This window comes from Lutra lutra, chromosome 11 (genome assembly GCF_902655055.1).
Source record: "Lutra lutra chromosome 11, mLutLut1.2, whole genome shotgun sequence".
In the NCBI taxonomy this organism is placed as follows: Eukaryota; Metazoa; Chordata; class Mammalia; order Carnivora; family Mustelidae; genus Lutra; species Lutra lutra.
Window position 1 is genome coordinate 79856884 of NC_062288.1, and position 13828 is coordinate 79870711.

Sequence of the window (13828 nt, forward strand, 5' to 3'; positions counted from 1 at the left end):
GGTCTTCCTATTTTTCATAAAGAAAATATTTGTTCTTGTAGAACTCATTTTTCCTGATCGAAAAGGTGGTAATGGCATTTCAGTTCATATATTTTCAATTTGTTATTAAAACTACATTATCTTAAATATTGTTTCTGTGGTACATATATCCCAGTAAAAATCTTGACCAAAGTACTATCTTGTGGTTTAGTGTGATGATACCTACAAGATTTGTGAGTTTTATGATTTATGTGGCTAATGGAGATATAGGCGGCCTTTGAGTTTGTTGCTTATTTTGTTATTTTTATTAGTACCATTTCATCCTGTTAATCATGTTGTTCATTAACTTAGTAACATTATAATGTATCCTATTGAATTATTTATTATTATTTCAGGTAAGCTTTTTTCTAAATACTGCATACAGTTTTTTGCTTTTGTTAAAAAGAAATGAAGGAGGTAATTTATAGTTGCCTCCTTTTTTCAATGGTAGATTTCAACTATGTTAATCCATATCCATGAAAGAAAACTCAACCTTCCAAATTGTGAATTTAACTTGGGCTAATTTGATTGTTGTTTGTGCATTTTAATTACGCTTGTGTACCACAGTGTCACCATAAGACTAGTGGCCATGAAACATTACTGCAAATTGCCATTTTCAAATACATGCATAAATTTATATTAAGAAACAATTTGATTTTGTCCAGGAAATCTTGTTAAGGTTAAACTGAAATGTATATTCTTTGTAGAAAATTATATTTATGAATAAGTAATTCATAAATATATTTATTTCATTGTAACTAAAATAATTGTGTCATTTCTACATAGAGTTAGTTATTATACAATTATAGAGGAAATTATTTAAGTACATGTTGTAGGGCCTTGATAATTGTGTGTGTCAAATTTAAATGCATGGTGAATTAGATCAACACATTTTTCTGTTGTTGTGTGCTTTTCAGTCATATTATAGTTGTGTTTGTTCAATCACTCTACATCTGTCCTTGCTCTGCTGTACCATCCTGTGCTATGGGTGTTATTATATAATAATATTTGAAAGCACAGTTTGAAGAGATTGCAGTCTACATTGCTTTGCCTTTTTGCACTGTAAAACTTGGCTTCCTTCAATTAAATAAGCCTTGCCTGCCAACCTACGTCAGTGTTGCTTTTTTGTGTTATGGAATATTATTGTGTGACTAACATGTCCTTTTAGAAAACTTAACATTACATGTGCTTCCAGAACCAGAATGAACCAATTGCTTTTGTTCAGTTATCACACTTACCTGAATTTTAAGTGTTTGCTAGAAAGAAAAAATATTATCAATCTTTACTGTTGGGCATTTTATAGCCTTCATGCAGTCTGTTTTGAGAACGTGAACGAGAAGACTGTAAACTAGTATAATTTTGAACAACTTAATATATCAGTATTGCCTGAATCAGGTCAGTGGCTACTGAAATAGCAGTTGTTTGTGAGGAAGCAGCCGGCCAGAGAGCACCCAGTATGAGATCTTGTGCCCATCACCAGAATGACACCTTGGGTGCTGGGAACTCTCAGAGTTAGAAATATGACCTCAGAATCTCCAGGAAGAGAGGAAACATTTTCTAAAATTATTTTATTTCAAAATTGTTCTGAAGAGGCCCAGGAGTAGATTTTTGGACTATAAGGGGGAAGAAGTATTCCAGGGCAACCCCAGAATTTTGGTCAATTTGAATAATCAAATTGGAAACCAAAACGAAGATCCTTCGAAGTGGGTTAGTACTTACAGATATGAAGTCATCCACGCTTGGGGTATTTACCCATGAGAGTGCCATGAAGCAAAGAGGGACCCAAGGACTGCTTGGAGCCATACATTCTGCCCCTAGGGCCTAAAGCAGGCCCAGAGGAAATGTCTCACTTCTTATAGGGGTGAACAGTAAAGCTAGTTTTAGTAGAACTCATTGATACTCTTCAGGGGAAATGACTGGGTAAAATCATGTATTCTAACTTATAAGAACCCAAATCCATATAGTCAGTTTGTGCTGTGGTGAAAGGATAAAAATAGATCCCATGCAATGACATACTCTGAGAATACGGAAAGAAAAGGAGGTCAGTCCTCAATGTGGTAATTATATATACCCTACCCCAGCCTTGACAATCAGTAAGAAAATGTTTTTGCCCATTAGAAATATGATGTTAGGTAAACTTAGATCATGGTTTTGTTTGCTTGCTTGTTTTTTTTGTTTGTTTGGTTGGTTTTGGGTTTTTTTTTTAAGATTTTATTTATTTATTCGACAGACAGAGATCACAAGTAGGCAGAGAGGCAGGCAGAGAGAGAGAGGGAGGGGGAAACAGGCTCCCTGCTGAGCAGAGAGCCCAGTGTGGGGCTCGATCCCATCAGGACCTGAGCTGAAGGCAGAGGCTTTAACCCACTGAGCCACCCAGGCGCCCCATGCTTGCTTGTTTTTAATTTTAAAAACATTTCCTTAAGCATGTTGAAGAGAATGGATTATCACTGAGCCTTTTTTCCCCCACAGCCTCTTAACAGAGAAAAATTGACAGTATCATATAAGTATCACTAGCAAATATTTGTTATGACTTGCCCTTATTAATATTAAAATATTTTAAAAGTACATGAAAGGGTGTGACTCCATTTAAAAGCATTTCGGTAAAATTATGCATTGTGTTACAGGCTGAATTTGAAGGCTTTCATGTCCATGAACTTCTCTAATTGTGTTTTATAGAAAATCATATGAAGGTTCTTGTTTGTCTTTTACAGTTCAACTGCATCCATCCCGTCTTTAAACTCACCTGTACTGATTTCCTTGGAGGTTATAGAGACACAAATGTTTCAAACTATTGAAATCAGTTTAATTTCAAACATGAAGAATAAAGAGCATGAAAAACAAAAAAATAGAAAATGGAGAACATTAATGATCCAAATAAAGGATCCAAACTCTTTCATGGTCGGTTTTAACAAGAAAAAAAAAAAATAGAGTATTGAAATTTAAGTCAGGGCTAAATTAACATTGTTCAGGGTAAGTAACTTTGAGACAGCTGAAGAGTCAAAGGTATTAATTTTATCTAAATTCTCTTGAGAGGGTGAATCACTTCTCAATTTTTCTTGACTCCTCTAAGTACAATCCATGCATAGGACTATGTGATGGTCTTATGTTTTTCTTTCTTTCTTTCTTTCTTTCTTTCTTTCTTTCTTTCTTTCTTTCTTTTTAGGGTCTTACATTTCTTAATGCCTAGAAATTTTCTGATAAAAATAAACTCAAAAAAGTCTGTGGGTTTTGTTGTTGTTTTTTTTTTTACTTTTCTGTATGTATATTTTATTTTATTTTTTATTTTTTTATTATGTTCAATTAGCCAACATATAGTACATCATTAGTTTTTGATGTAGTGTTCAACAATTCATTAGTTGCATATAATACCCAGTGCTCATCACCACACACGCCCTCTGTAATACCCATCACCCTATTACCCCATCCTCCCACCGCCTTCCCTCCCATAACCCTCAGTTTGGATCCCGGAGTCTAAAGTCTCTCATGGTTTGTCTCCCTCTCTGATTTCTTTCCATTCCGTTTTCCCTCCCTTGCCCTGTGATCTTATTCCTTATGTTCCACATATGAGTGAAACCAAATGATAATTGTCTCTTTCTGATTGACTTACTTCACTCAGCATAATCCCCTCCAGTCCCGTCCATGTTGATACAAATGGTGGGTATTCATCCTTTCTGATCGCCGAGTAATACCCCATTGTGTATATGAACCACATCTTCTTTATCCATTTGTCTGTTGAAGGACGTCTCAGCTCCTTCCACAGTTTGGCTATTGTGGGGGGGGGGGGATAAAAGAAAGAAAGGAAACCTGTGTTATAAAACAGGGCTGGATGTGATCAACATTTCATGTTAATTCTATTTTGCCTTTGAAAACTTTAGAGCATATGCATTTCCTGTGAGGATACTTAGAGGTACAAAGCCTAGAACAGAAGCAGCATGGGGATAGTGAAGAGCATGAATTTTGGAGATGGAGTGAGATACTTCAGAAGCTCTCTTGTAATAATGCTCAGCTCAAGCTGAAGCCATTGCAGCCCGGATGAAGCGTGAGGAACAGTGCTTCTCCCATGGGCTCCTCTGTAATTTGGCATCGGGTCTAGATTCCTTGTTGGAGAGAGAGAGAACCAGCTTTCCTCACATTTGCTGACAGGTTTTGTTTCAGGACTGAGATATCCATGTCCTGGAAATAGACTGATTCTGGTCATTGAGAACCACAGGCTTGAACGATCCTGGCCAGTGCGTTGTTTGCGTAGACAGCACTACTGAGTTTCCCTGGGGAGGAGGACCTGGAGTGACTCTGGTCAGTCGTTCCTGTCCATTTGGTGTGACACCCTGTGTACATATATATTAGCGTGAGCCCAGATTCACAGTAGTAACGGAATCATGTGACCCTCAACCAGAAGAGGAACTGAAGGAATAAGTAGCTGAACAAGAAAATAAATCGTGTCAATTGTTTGTTGTTGTTGTTGTTGTTAAGATTGTATTTATGTATTTGAGAGAAAGAGTGAGTGCATGAGAGAGAGAAAGAGCACACATGTAGGGGGAGAGGGAGAAGCAGGCTCCCCACCAAGCAGGGAGCCCGAAGCAGGGCCCGATTCCAGGATCCTGGGATCACAACCTGAGCCGAAGGCAGACACTTAACCAACTAAGCCACCCAGACGCCCCTAAATCCTGTCAATTCTCTCCCTAATCCCTGGCATTGCCCGAACTATCAGCCCTGCTAAGGATGAAGCTCTACACTGATGAAAAATTATTTCAGTTTTTTATACTCAGTAATATCAGCCTGTCTGCCTCTCCCTTCTTAGCTTTACTCCCACACAGAGGGGAGGGGGAAGGAAAAGGGAATTGGAGTCGAGGATAGAGATGAAGGTTTTGAATGCAGTTTCATATAGGTGTGTGTAACGGTGTGTTATGTAGTGTTCAGTAGAATTGAAACCTAAAATCTGAAATTTTTATTTTTGGAGATTCTGTATTTTCAAAGCTAACAAGTCTTTTTTCTTTTTTTTTTCCTCTCTCTCTCTCCCCTTTCCATCCAAAGGTAAACCTGCAGGGTTGGAATTGTTGGATAAACATTTTAATAATTTTGTTTCTGATTTCGTAGAACTTGACCTCTTCCCTGAATTAATTGGAACTGAAGAAATAGTCAAGGTATTGTAGCTATTTTTATATTAACATGTTATAAAATTAAAAAGTCTTTTTTCAGTTATTGGTTAAGTTTCAGATGTTGCATCAATCAAAGTTCGTGATGCATTATTCATTGTACGGTTAGTTGCTGAGCTCTGTAGACGGCCACGTAATTGATACACAGAATTCTTCCATGGAAGAACTGGAAGAGACTTTGATAGAATCATAAAAATAACAAAAAGTGATGATGATGAAAAAAATGAACTTTAAAGATAATTATAGCTACAAACTAGATATATAATTTAGAATTTTTTCAGTGTTCAAGTTTTTCTGAAAGATTGTTTAGCCAATTCTTAATATTTCTACAGATTATTTATAAGTACCTTAACTAATGGTTGACAGATTGATAATAAATATGAGCACAAATACAAGTTGTATATATTTTTTGCCCATTCAATATAAATAATTGTGTTTGGATTATTCATCTGATGAGTGTCTGTTGCTAGCATAATGTCTTATAAGTAGGTATTCAAGAATATTTATAAATTTTAACATCGTCTTAGTTTTTAAAATAGAGAAGATATGGTGGATGCACCTTCTGTTTCATCCTCAGCCAAAATGTACTGTTCATCCTGAGATTGTATGTTAAATCCAGGTGCTATTCTTAATGTTGTATGAATGTATGTATATGTACACGTGTGCATGAGGTCACAGAGTGTGGTAACTAATGCTTCCATCTAGCAATAAATGGCAGTTAGATTGTGTTCTCACATGTATAATTGTCTCAATAATTTATATATCTTATGGCACTTCCCTCCTGCAAAGGATTATTTTACCAAAGTGAGCCATCTACCTTTCAACAAGAGTTCACAAAATTCAGCTAAGGATATCTTTGTGTGTGTGTGTGTGTGTGTGTGTGTGCACGTGGATAGGTGTCTACCCAGAAATGATCACCAGGTTGCAGACTGCCAGCTTCTCATGGTATCTTCACATGGCAGAGAACAGAGCAGAAGAAGCAAGCTCTCTCATGATTCTGACTATAAGAACATTAATCCCATTCATGAAGGCTCTACCCTTAAGACCTCACCTAATTTCAGTTACTTCCCAAAGGCCCCACTTATAATACTGTCACTTTGAGGGGTAGGGTTTCAGCATACAGACTGGGGGGGAGGGCATAAATGCTTAGTCCATAATTCTAGTCACTACCATTGATTCATGCAGGTGTGAATGATGGAGGTTGGCAAATTCCTGGAATGTATCTGTAATGGTTGCTAAAACTGAATTTGGAAGTGAATAGTTTGGGGGATGTTTCTTAGATTGTCTTCAAATAAAAATGCATTACTTTGAAGGAAAAAGTATCTCCAGCATGATCAAGGCCTTACAGTAAAATTTTCTAAGTGGAAGCTGTGAAGAATAACAGGTGTGACACAGTTCAAAACCATAGTGGAAGAGAGATTCACAGTAACTCCGTAAGAAAATGTAGGGAGTAGACATTAAAATATTTGTGGTTTCAGGTATGTATAAAATAACCATAGAGCACGAATGATCTGTTCTTCTTGAAATGTTGACATGAGGTCACATGACTTCATAGGTAGCATTAATAAATGGTGCATCATTTTCACCACGTTCTCTTTTTTTTAAGACTTGTTTATTTTAGAGAGAAAGAGGGAGAGTGCACATGCGCAAGTGGTGGCGGGGAGAGGCAGAGGGAGAGAGTATCTTAGGCAGACTCCCCACTGAGCATAGAGCATGGTATGGGGCTCGATTCCATTACCCTGAGATTACAACCTGAGCCAAAACCAAGAGTTGAGTGCTTAACTGACTGTGCCACCCAGGCATCCCCATCTTCATCGGATTCTGAGAGTTATCTGAACATGGTTTAAGATTCAGATTCTTTCTGTGATACTGGTTTAGTTCTTACTAATTTGTACTCTGTCAGCTTTCTTCTTTTAAGGGACATGACTTAGAAAGATCTAATAAATGACAGTGCTAGCAAACTGGCAAAATCATATCCCATGTGGACTAAGAATGCCTTGTCTTGTTTTCTTTTGCAGTTTTGTTTTCTAAGCATATGATTAGATGTATTACAAAATGCACAGTTAAAAAAAGAAAAAAAAAAAAAAAGAGCAGAAAGCATGGGTCTTGACTGATCGTTAGCTGGAATGCTCCTGGGCCATTACAGGGACAAGTGTTCCTAGAAGATCTGGGTCACCTGAATGGTATTTCTAAGGAAAATACAAAAGTAAATAACTAGTGGTAGAAGCATACTTCGACAATTTATCTTTAACAAAATCTGCCCATGGGGGTGCCTGGGTGTCTCAGTCAGTTAAGCATCTGACTCTTGGTTTTGGCCCAGGACATGATCTCAGGGTCCTGAGATCAAGCTCCCTGAGATCAGTATAGAGTCTGCTTGTCTCCTCTCCCTCTGCTCCTCCCCTCCACCCTCTCTCTCAAATAAATAAATAAAATTAAAAAAATAATAATATATGTTAATTCATTGAATTTGAATAAAATAAAATAAAAAATAACTATAATAAAATATCTGCCTGTGTCTTGAGTGGAAACATTTATTTATTACTATTTTAAAAGATTTTGTTTATTTATTTATTTATTTATTTATTTGTCAGAGAGAGAGACACAGCGAGAGAGGGAAGGCAAGCAGGGAGAGTGGAGAGGGAGAAGCAGGCTTCCCGCCAAGCAAGGAGCCCAATGCAGGGCTAGATCCCAGGACCCCAGTATCATGAGCTGAAGGCAGATATCCAAGGACTGAGCCACCCAGTAGCCCCAGAGTGGAAAATATTTAAAACAAAATGAAAAACCAAAACTACTTCTAGTCTTAAATCTTCCTTTTATGAGGGGTTAAAAATTATGATTTATTCTGAATGTATACAATGAAATATTCTGAATATGCAGCTCATTAGATCTTTGAAATAAATTGTTTCATTTCATATTATAGGAAGCTAATTGCTATTCAGTTTGTTGCTGGATGAGCTGAACAGAGAAACATAATACAAAATAAGTACCATGTTAAGTAACACTATCAATAAATAAATTATAACGCTCCTTTCTTTCAAAGCTGTGGTACCTATTAATTTAATTACTTTCACAGCATTAAAATAAAGGCAGTCATAAATAGGAATTTTTCATTAAGTTTAATGAAAACTAGTGTCCGTAGAACGTGGATGATAAAGGTTATAGGATAGAGGCATGGCTTCTGTGGGATGGTGCTTTATGAGGAGAAGTTTCCACAAGTGAAGATTAACAGTATAATGCAGTATAAGCTATTATTAAGAAGTCTTTTTTTTTTTCTTATTTCTTTATGTTCCATTAAATCTTGTTTGCCTTTCAAAAGGAGGAAGAAGAGGGAAAAGACATTGGAGAAGACACTGTTGTGAATCCTGGTCGAGACAGTGCCTCAAACCAAATAAGGAGAAAGGAACCCCAGATTCCTACTACAACAAACTACAATCACGTAGGGACTAAATACAATGAGGCCAAGACTAACCGATCCCCAACAAGAGGAAGTGACTTCTCTGGGAAGGGTGATATTCCCAACATATCTTTAGATTCCACTTCCCAACCAGTCACTGGATTAACCCCCCAAAAAGATGTTACTTTGACTTCTCGGACTGTGACTAAAATGCCACCTCACCCTCTGGAAGGCAGTGCAGCCTCTTTAAATGACAGCTTGAAAACTCTTCTCAGAGTTCCACAAATGAACTTGACTGGGACTGTGGAATCTTTAAATACAGTTTCTATAACGGAATCTCAAGAGGTATCTACTGATATCAGTGAGGATGAGAGTTTATTGACGAGTTTCAAGCTCGACACAGGACCTGATGATTCTTCGGGCTCCAGTCCGGCAACTTCTTCTATGCCGTTCCTCTCGGAGAACATATCCCATGGGTATGTGTTTTCTTCCGAAAACCCAGAGGCGATCACATATGATGTCCTTCTACCAGAATCTGCAAGAAATGCTTCCGAAGGGTCAGCCTCTTCAGGTTCAGAAGAATCTCTGAAGGATCCTTCCATTGACGGAAACGTGTGGTTTGTTAGCACCACAGATGTGGTAACACAAGCTGACGCTGGATCGGGCAGAGAGAGCCTTCTCCAGACTAACTACACCAAGCTACAGACCGACGAACCTGAGAAGACAGCTGAGTCTTCATCTCTGGGCCCACTGGTGTCACAGGGTGCCCCGGTCACGGATCTGGAGATGCCACCTTATTCCACCTTTGCCTACTTCCCGACTGAGGTAACACCTCATGCGTTTACTCCATCCTCTGCGCAACAGGACTCGGTCCCCACTGTCAGCTTGGTACAGTCGCAGACAACTCAACCGGTGTACAATGGTGAGACACCTCTTCAACCTTTCTACACTAGTGACGTCTTTCCTCTAGTCACCCCTTTGTTGCTTGACAATCAGATCCTCAACACTACCCCCGCTGCTTCAAGTAGTGATTCGGCCTTGCATGCTACGCCTGTATTTCCCAGTGTCGATGTGTCATTTGACTCCATCCTGTCTTCCTATGATGGTGCACCTTTGCTTCCATTTTCCTCTGCTTCCTTCAGTAGTGAATTGTTTCAGCACCTGTACACGGTTTCTCAGCTGCTCCCACAAGTTACTTCAGCTGTTACGAGCGATAAGCTGTCCCTGCATGCTTCTCTGCCAGTGGCTGGGGGTGATTTGCTGTTAGAGGCCAGCCTTGCTCAATGTTCTGATGTGACGTCACATCAGCCCACTGCTCACGCTGCTTCGGAGACCTTGGAATTTGGCGTTAGTGAATCTGGTGTCCTTTACCAAACGCTTATGTTTTCTCACGCCGAACCACCCAGCAGTGATGTCACGGTGCATGCACGTTCTTCAGGGCCTGAGCCTTCCCGTGCCTTATCTAGTCAGGAGGGCTCCCCACACTTCTTCACGGTGCCCCGCAGTTCGGCAGTCCCTGTGCATGGTTCTGTGGGTGTATCTCTCCCGGCTCCCCTGTTTAGCAGCCCTAGCCACACTCCGGCGCCTCCGTCTTCGTTCATAACCCCGATGGCGACCGCGTCCTTGCTGCCGCCTCCTCCCGGCCCCTCCGGGGATGGGGAGTGGTCCGCAGCCTCCTCCGATAGTGAATTTCTTTTACTGGACACAGATGGCCTGACAGCCCTTAACGTGTCTTCACCTGTTTCTGTAGCTGAATTTACATACACAACATCTGTGTTTGGTGATGAGAATAAGCCGCTTTCGAAAAGTGACATAATGTATGGAAATGAGACTGAACTGCAGATTTCTTCTTTCAGTGAGCTGGTGTACCCTCCGGAAAGCACAGCCCTGCCCGACCTCTATGATACCCCAAATAAGTTGACCACGTCTTTACAAGCATCCCCTGGTTCCTTTTCTAGCACAAAGGGCTTGTTTCCAGGGTCTGTCGCTCCTCCTGCCACTAAGGTTTTTGAGCATGAAATTAGCCAAGCTCCGGAGAATACCTTTTCGGTTCCACCTGCCCATGCCGCCTCTCGAGCGTTCGGTGACACTTTGCTTAGACCTGCAATTAGTGTGAGCTCAGCGCCAGGCTCCTCTGACCCCGCTTCTAGGGAAACGTTAGCTGCTTCAACTCAGCTCTTCCTTCATGAGCCCTCGGCTCCTTTCCATGCTGACGTGTTGCTGCAGCCCTCCTTTCAGGCTTCTGGTGTTGACTCGTTGCTTAAAACTGCTCTGCCCCCCTTGCCTAGCGAGCCACAGTCGATCGAGACCCCCAAGGTCAATCTCGTTAGTTCTACGGTGTTGCGTCTCCTGGTCTCCAGCTCTGCTTGGAGCGAGAACACGCTGCTCGCTCCGTCTGTACCTGTTGCCCATGTATCGCCTGCTTCTGGCGCACACGCTGCTTCACCTCAAGGTTTAACCATTTCTTACGCGAGTGAGAGATACTTTGAACCAGTTTTGCTTGAAAGCGAAAGTTCCCAGCAAATGGTACCTGAGTTGTTCCCAACTGCCGATCTGGAGATGAACCAGGCCTTTCCCCCGAAAGGAAGGCATGCGTTTGCTACTCCTATTTTATCAATTGATGTGCCACCAGATACGCTTATAAATAAGCTCACGTATCCCAGTGACGTTTTCACCTCCTCCAAGGGGTCGGTCACTGACGAGGTGTCAGCTGGTAGCCCAACCGTTGTCTCTGATACACCCGTAACTGCCACTCGTCCCGTCCCTTTAGGAAGTGTGTATGTTTCCGTTCCAGCGGTTCCTCCCGTCGAAGATGCCTCTGTCCCCACAACCAAGTCGCTGTTCCCTTCTCAGACAACTTCTGAGCTGATTCAGAGCGCCAGATCTGACGCTGATTCGGTGGGTGGTGGTGACGATGGTGATATTGATGATTATGATGATGATTATGATGACAGAGATAGAGACGGCTTATCCCTAAATAAGTGTATGTCGTGCTCCTCCTATAGAGAATCGCAGGAAAAGGTCCAAGAGAGCAATCTTGTGGATCAGAATAACCCAAGCTCATATTCACTATCTGAAAATTCTGAAGAAGAAAATAAAGTCACAGGTGTCCTATCAGCCAGTCAGACCGAGATGGACAGGAGTCCCGATAAATCACCACCAGCAAAGGTGCTGTCCCAAAAGCCCAGTGATGGAAAACAGCACAGTGACCTTCAGACTGGTAATGCCCTGCTTCCTTTCACTCCAGAATCTGAAGCGTGGGCCGTTGTTGCAAGTGATGAAGAGAGTGGATCAGGGCAAGCTCTCTCAGATAACCTGAATGATAATGAGACCTCCACAGATTTCAGTTTTCCAGACATTAATGAAAGAGATGTTGATGGGGTCCTGGAAGCAGTTGACTCAGAAATCACTCCCGGATCCCCACAGTCCTCGACACCGACTGTGACTAGCAGGCACTCAGATGTATTCAACATTTCAGAGGCAGGTTAGTTATGGATCCCAGAGATAGACCACGGTGTGGTGGTTTTCTTCCTCAAAAAATAGAAAAATCACGGAAGGAGAAATTTGGTAAAGTGGCACATCACTTTGTTTTTTTCATCAAGACACTCAGCAAGGCCATTTACAGTTTTTTAAAGTGTGATTTTATTCATTGTGAATATTCAACACATTTTGGTTAGTGGCTAGTTAAACATTTTTTATTTATTGTCAATTTTTCATATTCTGCAAGATGCTAGTTACACGCGGGAACAATTATGTGTGCGTAACGCATTTTTAGTATACTGCTTTTTAAATGATAGATTGGAGTGTGCTGTTCTTAGACAGTTTTAATTTTTATAGCCACTTATGTTCTAAAATAAGTTGTAACCTAATTTCATTGAATTATAAAATGGATTATTAAACTCTGATAAGTAATATGTTATAAACACGTCTCTGACCCACCCCACAGTAAAGGTATGATAATTTGCATATCCACCTCAGCCTGAGGACCTTTGAAAAAGCTCTGTTGCTGAGTTTTGAGAGTTAGTGGTAAGATTTTTTTTTTTTTTTTTAAAGAACGTTTTAATTTTTGTAGGTTGTCTTTGTTGGATTATCTTAATCCAACACTGCCTAAAGAGGGCAGTGTGAACTAACAAGATACTTTCTACTTCGTACTTGTGTTTATCCACCTTTCTAAGAAGTTAGATAACGGTCATTAATATGCAGAGTCTGTATAGGTGTTGTCTGACAAGATGTAAAACACTAGAACATTTTCTGTAGACGTGCATTTCATTTGTTAATGTATCTTATGCAAATTAGTTTATTGGCCAGATGTTTCTTCAAGTAGGTTCCTTGCAACCTATATATTACAGATGTTTGCTTTAAATGCCAATGAGGAGGAAAGGGAAATTCAGTGCCATTAGGCATAGGAAATACTAGATAATTTCATTGACTTGATCGTAAGAATTTTATAATATGCTTTTATTAAATTTTAAGGAATTCTTTAGCAATGAAAATATTTCAGTCTTAACATAGTAAGTCAAAAGATAGGTTCAGGTAACATCTTGTAATCTTATTGCGTAAAAGCAGATATGTGCAAGCCGGATCAGAGAGATCAGTCTCATTAGGATATATTTTTCTCTTTGTTATTTCCATCCTTTCTGTTAGTCGTATATTTTTCCTTCAGTCAATGCAGCAGCAATTAAAAGTTTGTACCTTTTGATAGAGAAGCTTTTTCTACATTCTGACTTGATACCTATTTAACATTGCATTTCAGTTTAAACACACTCTGATATGTGAGAACGAGTAATGATTCTACAGGTCACTATATTCATTAGTGTTGCCATATACATAAATTATTATCTGGCTTCAATTATAGTACTGTTTTTTTTTTAATTTTTATTTTTATTAAATTTATTTTAAAGACATATCAGGAATTCATCCTTTTTTTTTTCTGTCTTACTAGGTAGTGACATCATCAGTGTATCCTTGCTACATTATGCTCTTACGGAGAAACTATTGCAAAATGCCAAACCTAGAATTATGAATTCAGACTTTGCTATCTCTTATCATTGCACTAATTTGATTAATTATTAAGAGTATGTTCTCCCACTGATGAGGAGAAAAACAGTAGGAATATAATTTCCAGTATCATCAGGTAACATAATTAGTGGCATAACTAAGATCAGACAAGATTAGGGAAGAATTCTTGCCTGCTTTTAAAACTGTATCTGCAAAAAATCATCTGTACTCTGTCTTACAAAGTAATGGAATATGGCTCTTTATC

General features: G+C 39.6%; 1 protein-coding gene across 4 annotated transcripts in view; it reads left to right on the top strand.

Moving 5' to 3' along the window:
• The window catches only part of PTPRZ1 (protein tyrosine phosphatase receptor type Z1), a 180976-nt gene that overhangs the window by 124862 nt on the left and 42286 nt on the right, over positions 1-13828 (top strand). For 2 of the 4 annotated variants that reach the window (XM_047695500.1, XM_047695501.1), the window contains exons 11-12: positions 5113-5159; positions 8488-12049. In XM_047695500.1, the coding sequence (XP_047551456.1) occupies positions 5113-5159; positions 8488-12049 (3609 nt within the window). The remainder of the gene's footprint in view (positions 1-5112; positions 5160-8487; positions 12050-13828) is intronic. The other 2 variants (XM_047695503.1, XM_047695504.1) reach the window with 1 other exon arrangement.